The sequence below is a fragment of the Gasterosteus aculeatus genome, chromosome 10 (genome assembly GCF_964276395.1).
Source record: "Gasterosteus aculeatus chromosome 10, fGasAcu3.hap1.1, whole genome shotgun sequence".
NCBI lineage: Eukaryota > Metazoa > Chordata > Actinopteri > Perciformes > Gasterosteidae > Gasterosteus > Gasterosteus aculeatus.
This window is the reverse complement of record NC_135697.1, coordinates 11,496,646-11,517,868: the sequence shown is the minus strand read 5'-3', so window position 1 is coordinate 11,517,868 and position 21,223 is coordinate 11,496,646. Positions and strand designations below refer to the sequence as shown.

At 45.1% G+C, this 21,223-nt stretch overlaps 3 protein-coding genes across 3 annotated transcripts; all 3 read left to right on the top strand.

Moving 5' to 3' along the window:
- Positions 1 to 2,922: 2,922 nt before the first annotated feature.
- Positions 2,923 to 14,630, top strand: LOC120826554 (4-galactosyl-N-acetylglucosaminide 3-alpha-L-fucosyltransferase 9). The gene is made up of 3 exons (XM_040188942.2): positions 2,923 to 5,271; positions 12,686 to 12,780; positions 13,083 to 14,630. The coding sequence occupies exon 1, from the start codon at positions 3,104 to 3,106 to the stop codon at positions 4,184 to 4,186; it is 1,083 nt and encodes a 360-aa protein (XP_040044876.2). The 5' UTR covers positions 2,923 to 3,103; the 3' UTR covers positions 4,187 to 5,271; positions 12,686 to 12,780; positions 13,083 to 14,630.
- Positions 13,090 to 14,630, top strand: LOC144382926 (4-galactosyl-N-acetylglucosaminide 3-alpha-L-fucosyltransferase 9-like). Its single transcript, XM_078081744.1, has one exon. The coding sequence runs from the start codon at positions 13,090 to 13,092 to the stop codon at positions 14,140 to 14,142; it is 1,053 nt and encodes a 350-aa protein (XP_077937870.1). The 3' UTR covers positions 14,143 to 14,630.
- Positions 14,631 to 15,197: 567 nt separating this feature from the next.
- On the top strand, positions 15,198 to 20,608 carry tmem196 (transmembrane protein 196). Its single transcript, XM_040188940.2, has 5 exons — positions 15,198 to 15,772; positions 17,330 to 17,386; positions 19,205 to 19,340; positions 19,643 to 19,761; positions 19,933 to 20,608. The coding sequence occupies exons 1-5, from the start codon at positions 15,608 to 15,610 to the stop codon at positions 20,002 to 20,004; spliced, it is 549 nt and encodes a 182-aa protein (XP_040044874.1). The 5' UTR covers positions 15,198 to 15,607; the 3' UTR covers positions 20,005 to 20,608.
- The last annotated feature ends 615 nt before the right edge of the window (positions 20,609 to 21,223 follow it).

The following is a 21,223-nucleotide window of genomic DNA, read 5'->3' as shown; positions in this document are numbered from 1 at the left end:
AATACGGTGTTACAAGCTCTTGAAGATACAACGGTGCCTCACCAGCAAGTGCCTTGTAGGTGAGGAGAAGTACCTTAAAATCTATTCTTGATTTAACAGGGAGCCAGTGCAGAGAAGTTAATACAGGAGTGATATGATCCCTTTTCTTAGTTCTTGTTAATACACGTGCTGCAGCATTCTGCATCAACTGGAGAGGCTTAAGATATTTACAAGAGCAGCCTGATAACAAAGAATTACAGTAGTCCAGTCTGGAAGTGACAAACGCATGAACTAATTTTTCTGCATCACTTTGAGACAGGAAGTTCCTGATTTTTGATATGTTACGTAGATGAAAATAGGCAGTCCTTGAAGTCTTCTTTATATGAGAGTTGAAGGTCATATCCTGGTCGAAGAGAACTCCCAGATTCCTGACGGTGCTGCTGGGTACCAGAGCAATTCCATCCATAAAAACTGTATCACGTGACAGCTGGCTTCGAAGGCGCTCTGGGCCTATCAGGATAACTTCCGTTTTTTCTGAGTTTAGCATCAGGAAGTTGCCGGTCATCCAAGTTTTGATGTCTCCAAGACATTCTTGAAGTCTAACTAACTGGTCCGTCTCTTCTGGCTTGATCGACAGATACAGTTGAGTATCGTCTGCATAACAATGGAAGTTTATGCGGTGTTTCCTGATAAGATCGCCCAAAGGAAGCATATAGAGGGTAAATAAAATCGGTCCAAGTACAGAACCTTGTGGGACTCCGTGACCAACATTGGTGGTCTTTGAGGATTCACCGTTTACAAGCACAAACTGGGATCGGTCCGATAAGTAGGATTTAAACCAGCTGAGTGCAGTTCCTTTGATACCAATTAAATGTTCTAGTCTCTGCAACAGGATACAATGGTCTATGGTATCGAATGCGGCACTGAGGTCCAGCAAGACAAGAAAAGAGATGAGTCCTTGGTCCGATGCAAGTAGAAGATCATTCGTAATTTTCACCAGTGCTGTTTCTGTACTGTGATGCACTCGAAATCCTGACTGGAAATCCTCGAACAAAGCATTGTTTTGTAGAAAGTCACATAATTGATTTGCGACGGATTTCTCAAGGATCTTAGAGAGGAAGGGAAGTTTAGAGATAGGTCTGTAGTTAGCCAACACCTCTGGAGCAAGAGTAGGTTTCTTAAGAAGAGGTTTAATTACAGCTACCTTGAAGGACTGTGGTACATGTCCTGTCAACAAAGACAGATTCATAATATCTAATAAGGATGTGCTAACTAAAGGAAAAACTTCCTTAAGCAGTTTGGTCGGAATCGGATCCAAGAGACAAGTAGAAGATTTAGACTTTGAAAATAAAGAAGTCAGTTGATCAAGGTTGATGGAAGAGAAGGCATCCAAACAGGCATCAGGGCCCACTGCTGCATCCAAGGTTCCTACATCGGAGGACAGGTCGGCACTGGTTGAAGGCAGGAGACCATCAATTTTCTCTTTGATAGTCAGAATCTTATCATTGAAGAAGTTCATGAAGTCGTTACTAGTGAGGTCCAAAGGAATACACGGCTCGACAGAGCTGTGACTCTCTGTCAGTCGGGCTACAGTGCTGAAGAGAAACCTGGAGTTGTTTTTATTTTTCTCTATTAATGATGAGTAATAAGATGCTCTTGCGTTACGGAGAGCCTTCTTATACGTTTTAAGGCTGTCTTGCCAAACTAGCCTAGATCCTTCTGATTTGGTGGAACGCCATAATCGTTCAAGTTTCCGCACAATTTGCTTTAGGTTCCGTGTTTGAGGGTATACCATGGAGCAGACTTCCTTCTTGTTGCTATTCTTCTTTCCAGAGGAGCAATAGCATCCAGCGCCACTCTCAAAGAGCCTGTAGCAGTATCGACAAAATTATCGATCTGGGACGGACTGAGGTTCTCACAGGAGTCTTCTTGTATCTTGAGGCAGGGCACTGAACTTAGAGCAGAAGGAATGGCTTCTTTAAATAAGGCTACAGCGGTATCCGATAAGCGTCGACTGAATAAACCCTTGGCAGGAGGAGGGGGTTCCGATAGTAGAAATACAAAGGTCATCAGACAATGGTCCGACAGGAGAGGGTTCTGTGGAAAAATTTTTAAATGTTCAATCCCAATCCCATACACAAGCACCGAGAGTGTGGTTAAAACAGTGAGTTGGTTTATTTACACACTGACAGAAACCAATTGAATCTAGCATTCCTTTCATTGAATCTAACAATGAAAGGAATGCAGTACTAAGGCTGTCGTTGTCGACATCCACATGAATGTTAACCGAGAATTGATTGTTTGACCTTAGACAAAACTTGAAAGTCTTGGCGTTTATTAAAGTAATGCGTCTTTAATGGTCCAACAACAACGTCCAAATGCTTTGACTAAAATAAAAAATGTACTGATAAATAAAAGAAATATTGAGGCTAGGGCAGAAGCGTTTTCACCATTCACTAAATGTTTTGGCAAATCATATCCTCACTGTCCTGGATAACGTAATAACCCTTATGTCATGGAGACCATTTTTTATTATTTCACCTATGTCTCAGAGAAATGCTTTATCCATAAATTTAGCTTAGTAGACAATCCTTAAAACTACAATACCCAGGTAGAAGAATTAATGCTTTGCTATTGTTCTTGCAATCCTTAATTGTGATAGTGTCTGTATTTATGTATAAACCACACACAAAGGGAAAATGAAGAGAATGCAGTAAATTTCGAAATCTTTTTTTATCAAATCTGTAAACAAATGCCAGTTCATGGTCATAACATGATACAGTCTTTGCAAAATAAATTACAGTCTTTACAGTACACATAAAGTTAGGTTTAGGTAACAAAACTACTTTTGTTTGTTTGATTGTTTTTTGAGCTAAAATAACTATGGAAGCGCCGTTACATGAAAGGTGAATCTCCATTGTCTTCTATTTCCACATGTGGAATGAACAGAGGTCTCCTGGCTGAAAGATCACTTTTTGTTGGATCTATCCACCAATCCTCTGATGTTATGACATCTAAAGTCATGATTTGTTAATCTTTTTGACTGATGATTAAACTCTTATTTCCCACAACTTCTGAGATAATGTAGATATCTAATTCTTTGCTTCACTCTCTACTTCCACAGATGAAGATACCAGATTCCAAGAAAACATGGTGGATAACAAATATAGTTGCTATCTGCCTCTTTGGCTCTATTTTGCCATTCTTCCTCTATTTAGAGCCTGCGTCCCCTGTTTGTTCCCCTAAATACGCACCTGCGGAAAATCATCAAGACGTGAAACCAAATGAGAAGCCCATAGTCCTGCTGTGGTTCTGGCCCCTCGGTGTGAGGTTTGACTTCAAAATTTGCTCAACCAACTTCCAAATTGATAGCTGTGTTCTGACAGATGATAGATCCCTCTACAGCAAGGCACATGGAGTCATTTTCTACCAAAAGAACATAGCCTGGAATTTGGACAACATGCCACAGGAGCCACGTCCAGCTTTTCAGAAGTGGATTTGGTTCCATGTGGAATCGCCGACAAACACAGGGAAGGTACCGGGTCTGGTCAACCTGTTCAACTTAACGTTGAGCTACAGAAGATACGCTGACATCAATGTGAGGAATGATCTCACGATCAGAGAGACTGAAGCGAAGGAGGACTTTGTTTTGCCCAAGAAAGACAAACTAGTGTGCTGGATAGTCAGTAACAATAACCCTCAAACAGGAACAGCTGTGAGAGAACAATATTATCGTGAACTATCCAAACACATCAACATCAGTGTCTTTGGTAGAGCCTATACTGGGAATGTTTTAAGTTATGATGAGTACTACTCAACAATTGCTAGCTGTAAGTTTTACCTCTCATTTGAGAACTCGATCCACAGAGACTACATCACCGAGAAGGTCAACGGGCCCCTCGTGGCGGGGACGGTCCCTGTAGTTTTGGGTCCGCCGAGAGAAAACTATGATCAATTCCTTCCCGCCGACGCCTTCATCCACGTAAATGATTTCCCCGATGCAAAGTCACTGGCGGCCTTTCTGCTGGACATGAAGGACGAGGCGTACGCACGTTACTTTGAGTGGAGAAAGTTCTTCACAGCCACCCCTCACCTGCTGTCGACCCAAAATGAATTCATTCAGCCTATCTGCCTCGCCTGCAAACACATGTCGAGAGACAGGGAATACCATGTAATGCACGACCTTTATCAGTGGTACTTTAAATGAAAACATTAAAGAGAACGTCCCTTGGTGTTGCTCAACCATGTGGATAAATACATAAGTATTATGCAGAGTGTATTCTGTTTTCAAGTACATGTGATGAACTGGAATTATTGTACATTTTTGGAATGTATTGTCCCTTTTTTAGAAAATTAGCTTAGCTTGAAGGCTGTAAAAAAAAGGTAGAAGCAGCTAGCCGGTATTGTTCTTTTGTTAATGTTAGTAATATTAACATTTGGATAACCTCCTTCAAACTCTTCCTTTCAACCTGTAGTCCTCCCCCACTGAATGATTCAGCGTGTTTTCTGAAGTTAGTTAGTTAGTTCCTTTGTATGTTCCTCTTTTTGCCTTGCTGCTAGATGAACAAGTTGGACCAGTTGGGATGCAAACAAAGAGGCTTTTATCAGGTTGTGTTCAGCGTGTTAGTTGTGTTAAATGTTCATTCTGGCTTTTATTTCCTTTTTTTACAAACCCACCTCAGGGTGGGAGCAGATGGATATGGATGTACATGGTTTTACTCATGTGGAGACGGAGAAGGAAGAGTCCCCGGATAAGACTGTAGAGCAGCACAAAAATTGTGTGCTTATTGTGTTGTGTGTGCCACAAACGGTTGAAATGTTTTTATGTTATTTAAGAAGGATGACAAGGATCTACTGATCATTCAACTTTTTAGCAGTTCATAGAGAGGGGATTAAAATTCAGACTAAAACTTCTGAGGTAATACAATCATTTCTACACTCCTACACATTTCTCAGAAGGTGCATCTCAAATCCTTTTACAGGAGCTCATAAGGAAGTAGGTTTGACTAGAAGTTCTATTTGTACACGCCCCTTGCCTCTCATTTGTTTTTGCAGGCAGAGTTTTCCATACGTAGGTGCTTGAGTACACAACTTCAACCTGGGCTGTTGTGCGGATCGTTCATTGATTCTTTGTATGGACGACACTGTGAATCTGATCACAATCATCCATCTACAGAAGGTTGTTCAAAGTATGACAACAGTATTTTCTCGCTGACTTTGGAAGGTTATCCAAGGTATTTGACTGTGCTGAAGTGTCACACAGCTGTCACAGTTGGCCCACCACCTAAAACGGTAAGAAAGGAATATATTTATTCAGTGGTGATGTGAATATTGACGGTTTGATCTCTAAAACTTTAGCAATACAAAGTAATTATTTTTGGGATATCTATTCTACTGCTGTTGTTCTGGCCTTCGTTCACTATACTAATTCATATTAATATTATAATGAATCATATTACCTTAAAAAATATTTTAAATGCTAAATAACTGTCACAACTTGAAAGTCTTGGTGGTTTTTGAAGTAATGCGTTCTTTATGGTCCAACAACAACGTGCAATTGCATTGGCTAAAATAAAAAGTACTAATAGTACTGAGGCAGTAGAAAGAAGCATTTCCCCATTCAGTAAATGTTTTGTCAAAACATATCCTTGCTGTCCTGGATAATGTAATGACACTGCAGCTTTATGTTATGGACAACATTTTGTATGTTATGGACACCATTTTCTATTAACCTATAAGGAATCAGGAACATGTAATACCAAAATATGTCAGACATACAAGGAATTTGTCTTGGCGGTTGATGCAAAACAGCAGACAGTTGACAATGGACAACAAGACCGATAAGACGACATAGTGCAACAGGAATGAAATAAAATATAATACTATGGGTTAGTTTAAAAATAAAGGAATACAAGTTGAAAAAAGTCAAATAAAGTGCACCAGCTAACAGAAAGTGACAATTTATGTTTATGTGCATGTGGAGTGTGAAGGGAGTCACCGGTGGGATGTTAGAGTCAGTCAGTGGGGGACTCGGGCTTTGTTTATGCGCCTGACTGCCGACGGGAAGAAACTGTTTATGTGGCGGGAGGTCTTGGTCCTGATGGACCTCAGCCTCCTGCCAGATGGAAGGGGCACAAACTGTCAGGGGCGCGGGTGGGAGGCAGGACTCAAACTCAGACTTGCGGGAAACAAAAAGGACTTTAATAGTCAAAAGCCAAAAACACAGGAACCGGGAGGAAAAACAGCAGGCCGGAAACTACAGACATCCACAACAAGAGACAATGACGCGACAAGTGACACAGGAGACACACGGCTTAAATACACAAGGGAGGTGCAGGTGATTGGACACAGGTGGAAACTATTAGACGATCACAGGGGACGACGGGACAAGGCAGGAAGTGAAGTTACCCGGGGACACGAGTGGCAGAAAACTACAAAACACAACAGGAAGTGAACCACGCCGTGACAGTACCCCCCCCTCAAGGGCCGACTTCCAGGCGGCGCACACCAGAGCGAAACAAGGGGTGGGGGGGGGGGGGGGGGGGGAACCCGAGACGTTGGTCGGACCACCCGGGAAACTCTGGCGGGCGGCCAAGCGACCGGGGAGCCTCTGGGGGTCGGCCTAGCGGATAGGCACACTGCCGGGGAGCCTCCGGTGGTCGGCCCGACGGACGGCCATTTGGCCGGCTCCGGAACGTCTCTGGAATTGCAGGCTCGGGGACACGGGAAACCTCCGGAGGGGTCGGCGGCGGCTCGAGGACACGGACCACGTCAGCAGTCGTCGGCGCCAGCTCGGGGACACGGAACACCTCCGTAGTAGTCGCCGTCGGCTCGGGGACACGGAACACCTCCGCCGTCGGCTGCTCAGCCCCCCCCATAACCCACCCCGTAGCCCCCCCCCTCAACGGCCGGATCCCAGACGGCCCTCAAATCACCAACGGGAGGGTGGGAGAGGACCATGGGATGGGAGGGAGGGAGCCTGAGTCTCGGAGCGGGGACTGGGGGCGTGAGTCTCGGAGCGGGGACAGGCCGAGTCGGGGTCATGGCTGAGAGTCTCGGAGCAGGGACTGGCCGAGTCGGGGGCATGAAACGTGGGGCCGGTACTGGTCGGGTCGGGGGCATGGAACGTGGGGCCGGTACTGGTCGGGTCGGGGGCATGGAACGTGGGGCCGGTACTGGTCGGGTCGGGGGCATGGAACGTGGGGCCGGTACTGGTCGGGTCGGGGGCATGGAACGTGGGGGCGGTACCGGGGGCATGGATCGTGGCACTGGCTCGGGGGTCGGGGGCATGGATCGTGGGGCCGGTACCGGGGGCATGGATCGTGGCACTGGCTCGGGGGTCGGGGACATGGATCGTGGCGCTGGCTCGGGGGTCGTGGACCTGGATCGTGGCGTCGGATCAGGGGTCATGGGCTTGGGTCAGGAGGCCGGGACGGGAATCTGCTGCGGCCCAGCGCGGGACATTTTGCGCTGCGACCGAGCGGGGTCGGGACGTCGCTGCGGCCCAGCGCTGGACATTGTGCGCTGCGACCGAGCGGGGTCGGGACGTCGCTGCGGCCCAGCGCTGGACATTGTGCGCTGCGGCCGAGCGTGGGGAGCATAGGAGGCCTGGAGTCGGACCGCAAGGTCCATTACCCGCTCCCAGTGAGAATCGCTGCCGGACGACCACGAAATGGCCTCCTCCTCTGGGGACCATGTGGTGGGCGGCGGATGGTGACCCAGATGCCTACTGAGGGCTCCAGATGGGGAGACGGAGTAGTACAGGTACCCAGCTGGAACCCCCGGGAGGACCGTTCCCCCATTACGAGCAGCCCGCTGGAGACTCCTGGGACCGCCCATTGCCAGACGGGTTGAAAAAACTTCCTTTCTTGGTCGCGTCATTCTGTCTGGGGCGCGGGTGGGAGGCAGGACTCAAACGCAGACTTGCGGGAAACAAAAAGGACTTTAATAGTCAAAAGCCAAAAACACAGGAACCGGGAGGAAAAACAGCAGGCCGGAAACTACAGACATCCACAACAAGAGACAATGACGCGACAAGTGACACAGGAGACACACGGCTTAAATACACAAGGGAGGTGCAGGTGATTGGACACAGGTGGAAACTATTAGACGATCACAGGGGATGACGGGACAAGGCAGGAAGTGAAGTTACCCGGGGACACGAGTGGCAGAAAACTACAAAATACAACAGGAAGTGAACCACACCGTGACACAAACAGGTTTTGTCCGGGGTGAGAGGGGTTGGGAACAATCTTTTTAACTCAATTCAGGGTTCTAGAAGCGAACAAGTCCTGCAGGGACGGCAGATGGCAGCTGATCACCCTCTCTGCAGAGCGGATGACACGCTGCAGCCTGCCCTTGTCCTTGGCTGTGGCTGCAGCGTACCAGACGGTGATAGAGAAGCAGAGGATGGACTCGATGATGGCCGTGTAGAAGTGCACCATCATCGTCTTTGGAGGGATGAATTTCTTCAGCTGCCTCAGGAAGAACAGCCTCTGCTGAGCCTTCTTGGTGAAGGAATCCACAGCTGTGACGGGGGAGTCTGTTACGGCTGCCGTCGGCAACCTCATGTGTGTAAGTTAAATATATGCAGAGCAGGCTGTGACATCCCCCACTCATGATTGGAGGATTGAGAAGACCCGCCCAGCAGTTGAGCTCCAGGTTGTTTTGGTTGCACCACGTCACCAGATGGTCAGACTTGTAGGCGGACTCATCCCCACCAGAGATCAGTCCAATGAGAAGGTGCAGCTGATGGTGTACAGGAAGAGCGGTGGGCAAAGAGCGAAGAGGGGAACTGGTTCTGATGGTCCGAGAGGCTGAGACATGTTTCCCCAGCTTCACGTGCTGCTTCCTGTCATACATGAAGTCAGTGATCCACTTGCAGGTGGAGTCGGGCATGTGAAGCTGAGAGACTTTTGTCAGGTGGAGGTTGATGGAGCTGTGGAGGATGGAGTCAGGACATCTATCAAATATGCAGTAGAACTTGTTCAGCTCGTCTGCCAGGCGGAGGTCATTCATGGAGTGGGCGGGGTTTTGGGCTTGTAGTTTGTGAGGTGTTTAAAGCTTCTCCAAACCGAAGCAGTCACTTGCTGAAAACTGTTGTGGAAGTTTTTTAGGGTAGTCTTGGATAAATGTTTTATCCGTAATTTTAGCTTCGTAGACAAGCCTTAAAACTACAATACCCATAAATCAGAGGCAGAAGAATTAGGAGGAATTCAAATACTTTGCTTTGCAATCCTAAAGTGTGATAGTCTCTGTATTTTTGTATGCACACACACACAAATTGAAAATGAACACGTTGCATTTATATAGCTATCTTGCTGCTGAATATGTAGACAGCAGCTAGCCTGACTGCATATTCTAATAGGCCAGCACATAACACTGTTTTACAGATTTTTATAACATAATTGGGGATCTCTGGTGTTTTTTAGTAGTAAGATAAATTCACCTCCCGACCGTGTCTTCGGGTCAATGTTTCGTTCATCTGCCAACCGAGCCTTCGAGTCAATGATTCCTTTGTTGAGCCTATGCAAGTCCCGTTCGTTCATTGAGCCTATGCAAGTCCCGATGCGTGGCCACGAGAAAATGAACTAATCTTTTTTTGGACTGGTTACTCTCGAGTCCTTGTAAGGATTCGTTCAAAATGAACGAATCGTTCACGACTGACACATCACTAAAACATTCAGTAATGACGCAACAAGGAACAAGAGACACACATGGCTTAAATGCACTGGGAAGGTGCAGGTAATTGGACACAGGTGGAAACAATCATGACACGGCAGACAATCACAGGAGATGACAGGACAAGGCCGGAAGTAAAGTTAACCCAGGAGCACCCGAGGCATGAAACTGTGGGAGGAAGCCAGAGTACCCAGAGAGACCCCACGCAGACAGGGAGAACATGCAGACTCCACACAGAAAGGCCACTGGGCAGAGTCGAACCCAGGACCTTCTTGCTGTGAGGCGACAGTGCTGACCACCACGCCGGCCTCTTTTGTTAATATTAGTAACATAAACATTGATAACCTCCTTCAAACTCTTACTTTCTCAACCTGTGGTCCTCCCTCACTGAAAGGTTCAGTGTGTTTTCTGAAGCTAAAGCACATTTCACAATGTTAATCTCTGGCATGTCCCTCTTTGTGCCTTGCTGATAGATGAACAAGTAGGACCAGGTGAGATGCAGATAAAGAGGCTTTTGTCAGGTTGTGTTCAGCTTGTCAGGTTTTTTTTTGCAAAACCACCTTGTGGGAGAAGATCGATGGGGATGCACATGATGTTAGTCATGTGGGGACTAAATTATTAAATAAAATATACTGGTGTCCTGGTAAAACAGATAAACACATACACAAACATGACCAGATCCTTGGTTATGTGACCATCTTGGGGATGGATATATACACAATATTATTATACTATACTGCTTCAACAGGTGAAGTAAACTATACTGAACAAGCAACTGTAAACTGTTCGCAAAGGTTTGTACTGTAAAGAGGTCTCTTGGACTCACATTACACTTTGTGGACATCCCCTGTTCCTTACAAAGCCTATAATGCTTTGAACTTTCAAAACATGGTCTTCAACAAGCTTACACTGCTCACACTCCATTTTGGAGTTGCAACGTGTCCTTTTGAAATGTTGACTTTGAGGTGTGTTCATGACCGCAGACAATGGGTAAATGTAGTGTGGCAGTGCAGTGTGGGGGACAAGTGGCACAGATCGAGTTCTACCTGTCAAGCTGGTGACCGCACCTGTGGTTTACAACCGATTTGTCTTTCCAGATAGATACAAATAGTTGTATTTTGTGCACTCGTTTTTTCTATTTAATTCTTAAATTTTAATTGAATATGTTCTGGACCATTATTTTGTTGTGTATATATTGAGCCTTTTTAATTCCATCCGGAATACTTTTACGTCCTTTATGTCTAAAATGTAACCTTACCTGCTGCTACACGCAACTTCCCCTCCCGGGGGATGAATAAACTATACATCTATCTAAAAAACTACACATGGATGTCTTTTTTTGCCAGCCTTCTGTATCCTTTTATGTGTTTATTCAACACGTTAACTGCAGTTGTCTGTGATTATCTCACCCATTATCTTGTATTTCATTTAGGAAGGATGAGATGAATCATGCAGGTCTATTTAACTTTTTAGCTGTTGCGAGGGAGTTAAATACAATCAGTGCTGTAGTGGTAAAATTAGAGGTGGGTAAACTCTGAATTTTGTGATCATACAGACCTCGACGCGATGCGAAGCAACGCAACTCAAAGCGTCGCGACTCTGTAAGGCTGTCCTGGCTATATTGCATTATGTTATCAGTAAAAGTCATATACAATCAATGACAATGAATAAATGTGTTAGTAGTTTATTAAATTTAAGAAAACAGTAAAGAAAAGTATGTCAACACAACAAGACAATTGCAGATTAAGAACTATCTACATACGGAGTCTCCTTTTTACAGTAGTGCCCAGAGGGCCTCCTTGTCCTCCACGTCAGGTCCTGCCTTGCACAAAGGAGCCATGAACCCGTGCTTTTCTCTCTATTGTACCTGGTGTTTCTCCTCTCATGTGCTCTCTGCATCATTGGCTGTCCTCTCACTGCCTGAAAAAATATGTTGAATTTAAGAGTTAACCAGTTAAGCAGCCTGTCAATTACACTGACAACATAAGTTAAAGGAACACTCATGTACTACCTATGTCATCATAAATAGCCTACAGCATGTTTTGTTTTCACATTGAGAACTGACTTGTTTTCTAACGCTTACAGGCTACTCTACACCTTTCATGACTTCAAATAATTGATTACGCATATAGGCCTATTTAGTGAAGCAACAGCTTTGCTCCCCGCTCATGATGACAGGGAAGGCAGAGCCTTTGAACATTGACTGGATTTTCTCCTAATTATGTGCGCGCGTCACCAGGCGTTTTTCTTGTCCTTTTACCGTGCACGACCAGCGAACACAGAGCGCGCGACGACTACCCCCCGTCGGTCGTTCCGCCAGCAACGACTACTACACCCCCCCGTCGGTCCTTCTCGACCAGTCCGCGAAATATTGTCTGACATGAAACCGGTCCGTGAGGTAAGAAAGGTTGGGCTGTTGGACCGCTGGGCTGATCCACAACGTGTGTGTGCCTCCTGGATCCTGATTGGTCACTGCTGCAGCCGCAAGGCACTGATTGGATGGTCAGACCGTAATACGGCGCTGATGAAAAGGATTCAGACTACGGCGTTTATATGTTCAACAATAGGAAACGTAGTCTTAGCTGTTTTAAAATTACACCAAGTTTATTTCGGATTATTCCAATACAAGGCGCAAGGAACTTTGAGGTGCGTAAACGCTATTTATAGGTGCATAAACGCTATTTATAGGTGCGTAAACGCTATTTCCAAAATTCCAGGTGCGTAAACGGCGTTTACGTGCGTTTACCCTCCACTACAGCCCTGAATACAATCATTTCTACACTCGTCTACAACACGTTTTTCAGAAGGTTGTACTCTGTTCTACAGGACATCTGAAGGAAGTAGGTTTGACTCGTTGAACCCGAATATCCACTTTGTAATCAACCCTTGGCTCCCATTTGTTTTTGCGGGGGAGGTTTTCCATCTGTGCTCAGAGGACACAACTTTAACATGGGCTGTTGAGCAGTTTGTTCATTCTATTTGTGTGGACGACACTGTGAATCTGATCACTATCATCAATCTACAGACGGTTACCTGTTGTTCAAAGGGCGACGACGGCAGTTGACCTACTTGCACACCAGGAAGAGACCTCGAGCCGACATACTCGGTCCTCATACAACGGTGAGAAACAGAATGTTTTATTCAAGTGGTGATCACAAAACCGTTCTTCACTGTTCATCGAATGTTTTGTCAAATCATATCCTCAAGGTCCTTAATATACGGACCCTGTAGCTTTATATTATGGTCACCAGCTTACATTTGTTCACGTTTGATATCGCAAATAAATACAGCTCTATGTGAATGACTTCATACCTGCTAGTGTGTTTTTTACTTCTTTGAACTCTCTCTCTGCTACTTCTTTGAGAATTAAAACATTCCTGTGGGTGTTGCCATTGATTAAAGGAATTCCTCTCTTCTTACAGGTGTAAAATGGCCACTGGCCTTAATGTTTTACGAGGCATTATCTTCCTGGCTGGAATCGTAGCCCTGGTTTTGATGTATTGGCGGTCATCTCCATCTCCAAAATGTCGGCCTCCTCCGATTCATTCAGATCAACTGTCCGCAAAGACAGACAAGCCTCTCATGCTGCTGTGGTTCTGGCCTGAAAACAAAAGGTTTGACTTCAAAGACTGTAAGACGCTTTTCCAGATTGACGACTGCACCCTCACAGACGATAGATCCTTATACTCCAAAGCTCATAACGTCTTGGTGTTTCACACGGCTATTCAGGATGACCTCTCCAACCTTCCCACCTCACCTCGCCCAAAGTTCCAGAGGTGGATCTGGTTCAACAACGGCACCCACAAAAACACAAGCAGAATAGAAGGCGTCCAAGGCCTTTTTAACTTAACCTTGAGCTACAGGAAGGATGCGGATATCCAGGTCCGCTGGCAACTTACTCAGAAGAAGAATTCAGATGGAGATTTTGTACTGCCCAAAAAGGAACGATTGCTTTGTTGGATTGTGGATGATGAAGACCTCGTCACAAAGTCAGGGGAGAGATACAGCTACTACAGAGAGCTAATAAAACACATCAAGGTAGATGTTTTCCACAGCTCCTCTGTCAAAGGCGACAACTATTTCCGGACTATTAGCAGCTGCAAATTCTACCTTTCCTTTGAGAGTTCAATCAACAGAGACTACATTACAGAAACGTTCAATGGACCTCTCGCGGCCGGCACTGTGCCGATAGTTTTGGGCCCACCGAGAAAGAACTATGAGGATTATGTCCATAGTGCGTCCTTCATACATGTAAACGACTTTCCTGATGCCTTAGCACTAGCTCAGTTCCTCCAGAAGCTGGATAAGGACAATGAGGCTTATATGAGATACTTTAATTGGCGGCAATTCTTCACTGCGAGACGTCATCCTACTGATGAGAAGCACAGGTTCGCACACGCCATCTGCCAGGCCTGTCTTCACGTCAGTATTTACAGGAATTACAGAGCTGTACCTGATCTGTACATGTGGCTCTCATTGTAACACTGTTATTATTCCTCTGAAACGTTTGACAACACAAATCAGTATCTATTCAGAGGAATACCAGTCGTCTTTAGAATCTGTGCAACTCTTGGCTTTTCTCATGGTTGAAGGTATCTCCAAAGCTTTTAATGACAAGGAAAACAGCCCTGTGTCTTATTCGCAATTCTTTTATTTATTTTTTCAATTCAACAGGGCCATAATATATAATATTTGTTCTTTAAGTTCAAAAAGTGAAAGAGAATATAGATCCACCACTGAGCTCTATTTTACAGGTCGTTGAATTAGAAACTCTTTCACATCGGTCACTCATTCATTGTCACTGTATAAGCGACTAAATGACTTTTTGATAATACCAATTGTTCTCTTGTTTGTAACCCTGTTTTTGGATCTATGATGATTAATTGCAGATATCCTGTGTGCCGGTGTTCGTCTTCAGTCTCAGCCTAATAGTGTTTGGTGACATTTCAATTAATAAACCCATTTGTTTACCTTTTTTTCATTCATTCTGAGGTGTGATGTCTCCCTCTAGCAGACATCTATGTTATTCCAACCAAGCACAAGGAAATCCAGTCGACTGCCGGATAGACTGAATAGGGCTGCCGACCTAGAGATCCAGATACCATCAGACCAGCGGATTGAGCTGGTTGACTGACAGAAAGCAACTGAGAAATACGTTTTTTGTTAAATATCTATTTTGAGTAAACCCCTTTGATGCGTAATGGAGTTTTATAATCCCAATTCAGTGCTACTTGATCCACTCACTTCGTAGCTCAAAACTCCCAGAAAAGTTGTCATTCACATTACTCAATTTATTTAGTTTTAGTCCATTTAAGCTTTGATCCTATTTTATTTGATTCTGCTTTGCATCCTGTTCTTTATTATTACCTAACTCGTTTCAGTGCTCACTCGTTTCAGTGCTCACCTTACTTTAAGTCACAATGTTTAACTCCATCCTTGTATCAACAATGACGACTTTCGACTTTATGGAGTTTGATTGGTTCCCCATGTGGGCGGAGGCTGAGACTCGTGGTCTCTTGGATCGTGTGTGTCTGCGCGTGTGTGTCTGCGCGCGTGTGTGTGTGTGTGTGTGTGTGTGTGTGTGTGTGTGTGTGTGTGTGTGTGTGTGTGTGTGTGTGTGTGTGTGTGTGTGTGTGTGTGTGTGTGTGTGTGTGTGTGTGTTTGCAGTGGTGGTTAAGTACCTTGGACAGCGTCCGGCAAGGCAGACGCACTTCAGCAAGCAGAGGAACTCTCTCTTTAAAAAAACACCAACATCGCAAGCGCAGAACCAGCTTTCCCTCCTCCGGCTTTGTGGACTCCATTTCGGACATATTCTTCACGGATAACCCCTCTTTTTCTAGCCGGGCATAACGAAGCAGCAGAGCCGCCGCCGGACCACCGGGAAGCGGGCTCCCCTCTCGCCCATCCGCCCGCCCCCTGTTGCAGCTGGAGAGATGCCCGGGGCAGGATGTGCTCCAGCCGCAAGATCCTGTGGAGCCTGCTCCTGCTGTCCGTGGTGGAGGTGGGACTCGGCGTGGCGAGCATCGTCCTGGGGGCCGTTGGCATCAGCTGGGTCCGGGGCCACCACAAGCCGCAGCAGGGCGACGCGTCCCCGGTGTGGAGCGGACTCTGTGTACGTTCCGGTAGAGAAACCTTTGACCGAACTTGATCTTTATCTACTTTCAGGGAGGATGAGTATCTTCTATGCCACCTTTGAATGAGATGTAAAGCCATCCTGCTAAGGGTTACTGTTGTTTTGTTATGTTTTTGAATGTAAGATATTAACTTTGTGTTTCATAGAAATCCATCAAATCTAATTTATCTAACAATGGAAAAAAATGAAGCTCTAAATAACCTCATAATTCAACATAAATTCAGGCTTTTTTGGGTTGAAGACTCTGTTAAGCTACATTTTTGAGTGTGCGAGAGAGCACAGGAAAAACTTTTTTTGTTATTATATTTAAGCCAACAACATTGAGTTCTGTTCATACTGATGCTTGTTTATCTAATATTAATCACTAACTCTCTCTCGGACTCTTTGTCATTGATACTCACAATTCTCACATATACAACCTTGTTTGAAGTACTTCAATGCAGGTAAGGCAGGTTTTGTGTTTGTGTCTGTCTGCAAAGCTGTTACATGCAACATGACAGGCTTGTTTGTAACCTCACGGCTGCAAGCTGTTTCTTTAGCTGCTGTGACTTGTGATTACCCAAATGTTAGTTATCACAACCTTTACAATTACCAAAACTGGTAATTTACACTGTTGTACGCCATCCTTGACGTAGGTAACAAACGTTCTTCTGTAAAAGGGATCCTCGCTTACATCTTAAATTTGTCAGGAATTATGTTTCTTTGCACATTAATGTAACTGAATTACTTTAAATCATTTCCAAAATTGTTAACTAAATTTCTAAATTAAAAGGCCGAACTTTATTTAATCAGTCCTTAACATTTGCCTTTATTGACACATGAGGAGAAAAAAACGTTATATGTATCACATGCTTTTATTTATAGGAATAAAACAAATCATGTAGAAGTGAAACTGAGAAACTGAAAACCCTCACGTGATTAGTTATTTATGTCTAATAATGTAATTATGAAATTTAGTAACTGGACAAAAATAGTTCTATTCAGTGATCTTTTTGTCCAGACGTAATCTATTGAACTTCATCCACTGAAGAAGGCCACCGGCAGAAAGCTCTGTATAGTAAGTGCTCCTTGCTCTTAACTTTAACTGAAGTTGATTTCAGGTTGTCTTAAAATAAATACATTGATTAAAAACATCATTCACACTGCAAATTAAAAGCAAAAAAAACAGAATTGGAAAACAAGATTGAATCACTCTTGCAGAAACTTTCAGCAAAACAATGCAGCTTGCATCTTATTAAACGACCCCAGCTTATTCTGCCAGCGCAATACGCCGCTGCGCTGTTCCCGTTCAGTCTGAATCATTGACATCCAGGACAACGTGGCTTCCTGCTAGAAGACTCGCTCTATTTTTAGAGGGAGAAAGTTGCATCTGAATCACAGAGTGTAAAGAACACGTTCACCCTTTTCCGGTCGTTAGCTTGGGGAGGAATACAAATAGATTCAATTAAATATAATTTTCCTAACCAGCAATTTTCCTAAGACTGCAACTTTTGAAACTGCTTATTTACTTGTTTGTTGTTCCCTCTCTCTTTCCAGTTTCTGGTCTGTGGGATGTGCGGATTGCTGTGTGCTCGCAAGAGGACAGGTCTTATTGTGAGTGCATGATATTTAGGTCCTCTGTTTCCCACTAGCCTTTCGTTATTGCCCTTTAGTATGGGTTTCTGGTCTCATTCTATAAATGGCATTTTCCTGCTCCAGCAAATGGACCTCACGATTATATGAAACAGTCAAACCCATTTTAAAGGAATAAATCCACACTTATCCAAATATCCAAATATGAAGCAGGGGTTTCTGGGGAAATGTTTGTGGCAACCAACGGGTGTGGGTGGAATCACCGGACTCAGATACACGTCTAGTTGCACAGGAAAAGGGTACGATTTAGGGAAAAATGAGTTCTTCCTCTTTAGAGGGTTCGGTTCAGCGGGTTCGTTCGGCCTTCAGTCCCCTTTCTGCAGGAAGCACAAAAAACAGGCTTTAACATGCGCCCAAACCTCACCGTGAAGCCAGCTTCTACTCACGTCTTGTCTGCCAGGCCGTTGGGCTGGTTGGTCTTTTATAGTGTGGCCAACCTTCATCAGCCTTACGAGCTGCAGCTGGGCCGCTCGTTGTCTCCTGAGGGGGCGGGGTGTTTCCCCTTTTGGCCACCTGACCTCTTGCTCGTTGGTGCCCCTGCCCTTGGTGCTGCTCTGTTGAGGCGCTGTCCAGAGTGCTGCGCCCGTGGGCTGCCACATGTTCCTTACTTTCAACGGGCATTGAGAAAGCAGCAAGTCAGAGGAGGTCTAAACTCCAGCAACACCTAAAGTGCACTTGATTGGTTTGTTGTTCTATAAACTGTTGCTGGAGTTTTGTTCTCGTGTTTTTTCTGTTTGAGCTAAGCTAAGATAACTGCCCGCTGGCTGGAAGACCTGGAAGACCTGTCGCCCGTTGTTCGGCCCTGCAGGTGCGTACAGTGTACTCTGAGAAAGCCGTCTGAGGGAAACCAGAGGAGACGCGCAGTCACCTCTCCTCTTCTCTGTCGTTCTCTGCTCGGCGATCCCGTCGCAGTCTCTCTGTGTCCGAGTCCTCGTGTTTCTCTCAGACTCCCTCTGTCTCCTGCGGGGAGGGAGGGCGCTAACGACGGATCAATGTCAGCACATTCTGCTGTAACAGAGACATCCCTCAACCTTTTCTCTCCCTCTGTCTCACCGTATCCATCCCCATCCATCGCCGCACGTCGCCATCCTCAACCTCGTCACTTTCCTTTTTTCATCTTTCTCGTCCTTCTCTGTTGAATCTAATCCTCCACGGTCGTATTTTTTTCAAATGCTCTCACTCTCTCCATCTTCCTCTCCTCGTCTATTTCCATCCCCTCTTTCCTTGTTTGCCTGAGGGGGTGATGATTGCATTAGGTTGGTTTGGCTCCGGAGTCCTGCCAGCCGCGTTCCACACTTCCCCGGGTAATGACTGAAATCGGAGAAGCCCTTTTCCATATAGTTGAAGGCACTAAAGGCATCTTTACAGCAATAAGCGAGAACCTGAACCCCTGACACAATAGACAAACACAAACGTGCGTGCATGCAAAATAGACGCAGAGTTGAATTAAATTGATTGTATTTTATTATTTTGATTGAGAAGTACCGGAAACTGTGGTCTTTTTGCCATCAGATGTTGTTGTCCAACTGCTTTTTTATTGTTCTAAGGAGGTAATCCATAAAACATGATTAATTAAATACTGAAAGTAAACCTCCCCAACCATCTAACACACGCACAAGTACAAAAACAAGTAAGTGATGCCAGTTTATTTAAGCGGTGCAATACTTCTGAAAGAGACAGTGGGTCACATTTTGACAGTTAGCTTGCAGTTGTCTTGATAAGATGTAAATTCTGCTATTTGCATCAACTTTAACCGTTCTCTCCGTGTCCGTCCCTCAGATGATACTATTTTCGGCCTGCTGTATCTGTGGTCTGATTGGTGGGATTCTCAACTTCCAGTTTGTCCGGGCGCTGAACAAACGACCAGACTCCATGCACTCCATCCATCTGGCGGCCATGACTTTGGCCTGCCTGGGTAAACATGACGCTACAAAGTGAAGAAATGCAACACAGCTGAACACACACGCTAAGCACGTAGGATTGTTTTTAAAGAGCATAGTTATATACAATGGTTTGAATTAAAAGTAAAGCTTTTAACTTGTCAGGACTGTTAATTGCACCTTAACTAAATGATGGACCCAGCAACATAGCGAGGCACAACACCAGCATGGCTAAGACAGCATGAGATGCAAATGATGAGACAGCCCACTGTTTCCTTAAAATAAAGAACTATCCCTCGTTTCTTCAGCGACTTTCCCTCCTCCGTGTCTTTCCCAGGGATCTCCTCCTGCACCTTATCCACGTGGCTCACCTGTCGTCTGGCGAGCTCGGAGCAGCAGAGGATGTTCCTTGAGCGGGAACACTCGCTACACCACTCGCATGAGATGGCCGAGAAGGTGGGAGGCGAGAGCAGGGGCTTGTCGGGCAGTGTGGCCTTTGGCTCGAACATTTTATGGAAAATGTGTCTTTCATCACCTAAGAGGATTTAGAAGTTTGTGTTTGGGGAGTGTGTGTTAAGGTAGTGTATTTGTATGTGTGTGTGTGTGTGTGTGTGTGTCCCCCAATAGGAGATCTTGGACAACTCCAGCAACGGCATTCCTCAGATCTCCTACAACGGACACGCCCCAGCATCACCGTGACTAAGTGCCACCGAGGGGCGTCTTGCACACACCGAAACAAAGACAGTTCACAAATGTCTTGCTGTAAGACAGCTGGTTCTTTGTTACTATATCCTGGGTGCAGAGAGCAAAGCCAGGTCTCTCAGCTTGAAACCTTTTTTTCTCTACCGTCGGATGGAAAGCAGGACATTTTGAAAGCAAGAGGGAGGCGTTTGTGCTTCTGAATGATTATGCAAACACAGGTTCAAACCTAGATGGATATCCAAGAAATACTGAAACCAAAGTCGGGATGGAGAGCAGCCGTTTGGGGCGTAATTCGGATGTCAAACATCTGCAGTGAAGTATTGGATTTTTTCCAATGATGCCTCAATGTAATTTTTAATTTCAGTCTCACTTTATTTAGTCCCTCTGTCTGTCGTTATGGGTTTATGGAACGTATATCCTGAGATATAAACTGTATGTATTATCCGATACTGGAATGGTTTGGTATGAAATACAGTGATGCGCAATGTTCTGTATTGTATATCCATGCTTGTATATTAGTATAGTTGTATCTATAGAGAAAAGATATTTTTATAAATGCTTCTTATAAAGTGAATTTAATTAAACATATATCAAATCAGAATGGCTTATATTGCATGGATTATTTCAGTGGTATTTAGTGCAATATTCTTTTCAGCAACATTTGACTGGATACAACATCATACACCCAACTCCCATGCACGCACACGGACAGAAACACAGCTGTGACCTCCGATGAAGATTTACAATTGCTCCGACAACTAACCCTAACAGATGCAGAAGCCACTGGTTGCTCTTTCCGACTCAGAAACCACGTCACAATGTATCACCGAGACAGCAGTTAGGAGTGGTCCGTGGCCCCTAAAAGAGCGCCATCTCTGCGCTACATTGTATGTGTGTGTGTGCGTGTGCGTGTGCGTGTGTGTGTGTGTGTGTGTGTGAGTGTGAAATGCTGAATAGTGTGACTTCCTGTGGTGCTGCTCTGTCAGAAAGCAGTAACACTATATTAGACAGTGCGTGCGTGTGTGTGTGTGTGTGTGTGAGGGAAAGACAGTGTGCGCGTGCATTAGTGGCTCTAAATGACCCCTCAGGTCACCCTAATGAGATTAATGTGCCACCGTAGGTGAGAACAGGATACAGAATCAATGAGCGTCACTTATCAGATGAACAGCTTTGCAGCATCCTTGGTGCCCACCCTGCAGTTATCAAAGGGCATGCA

Bases quoted from the DNA above. Each gene is read 5' to 3' on its own strand.
- LOC120826554 (XM_040188942.2), top strand. From the start codon at position 3,104: ATGAAGATACCAGATTCCAAGAAAACATGGTGGATAACAAATATAGTT.
- LOC144382926 (XM_078081744.1), top strand. From the start codon at position 13,090: ATGGCCACTGGCCTTAATGTTTTACGAGGCATTATCTTCCTGGCTGGA.
- tmem196 (XM_040188940.2), top strand. From the start codon at position 15,608: ATGTGCTCCAGCCGCAAGATCCTGTGGAGCCTGCTCCTGCTGTCCGTG. The intron at 15,773-17,329 runs GTACGTTCCGGT...CTCTCTTTCCAG, and splicing joins CGGTGTGGAGCGGACTCTGT to TTTCTGGTCTGTGGGATGTG. The intron at 19,762-19,932 runs GTGGGAGGCGAG...GTCCCCCAATAG, and splicing joins CGCATGAGATGGCCGAGAAG to GAGATCTTGGACAACTCCAG.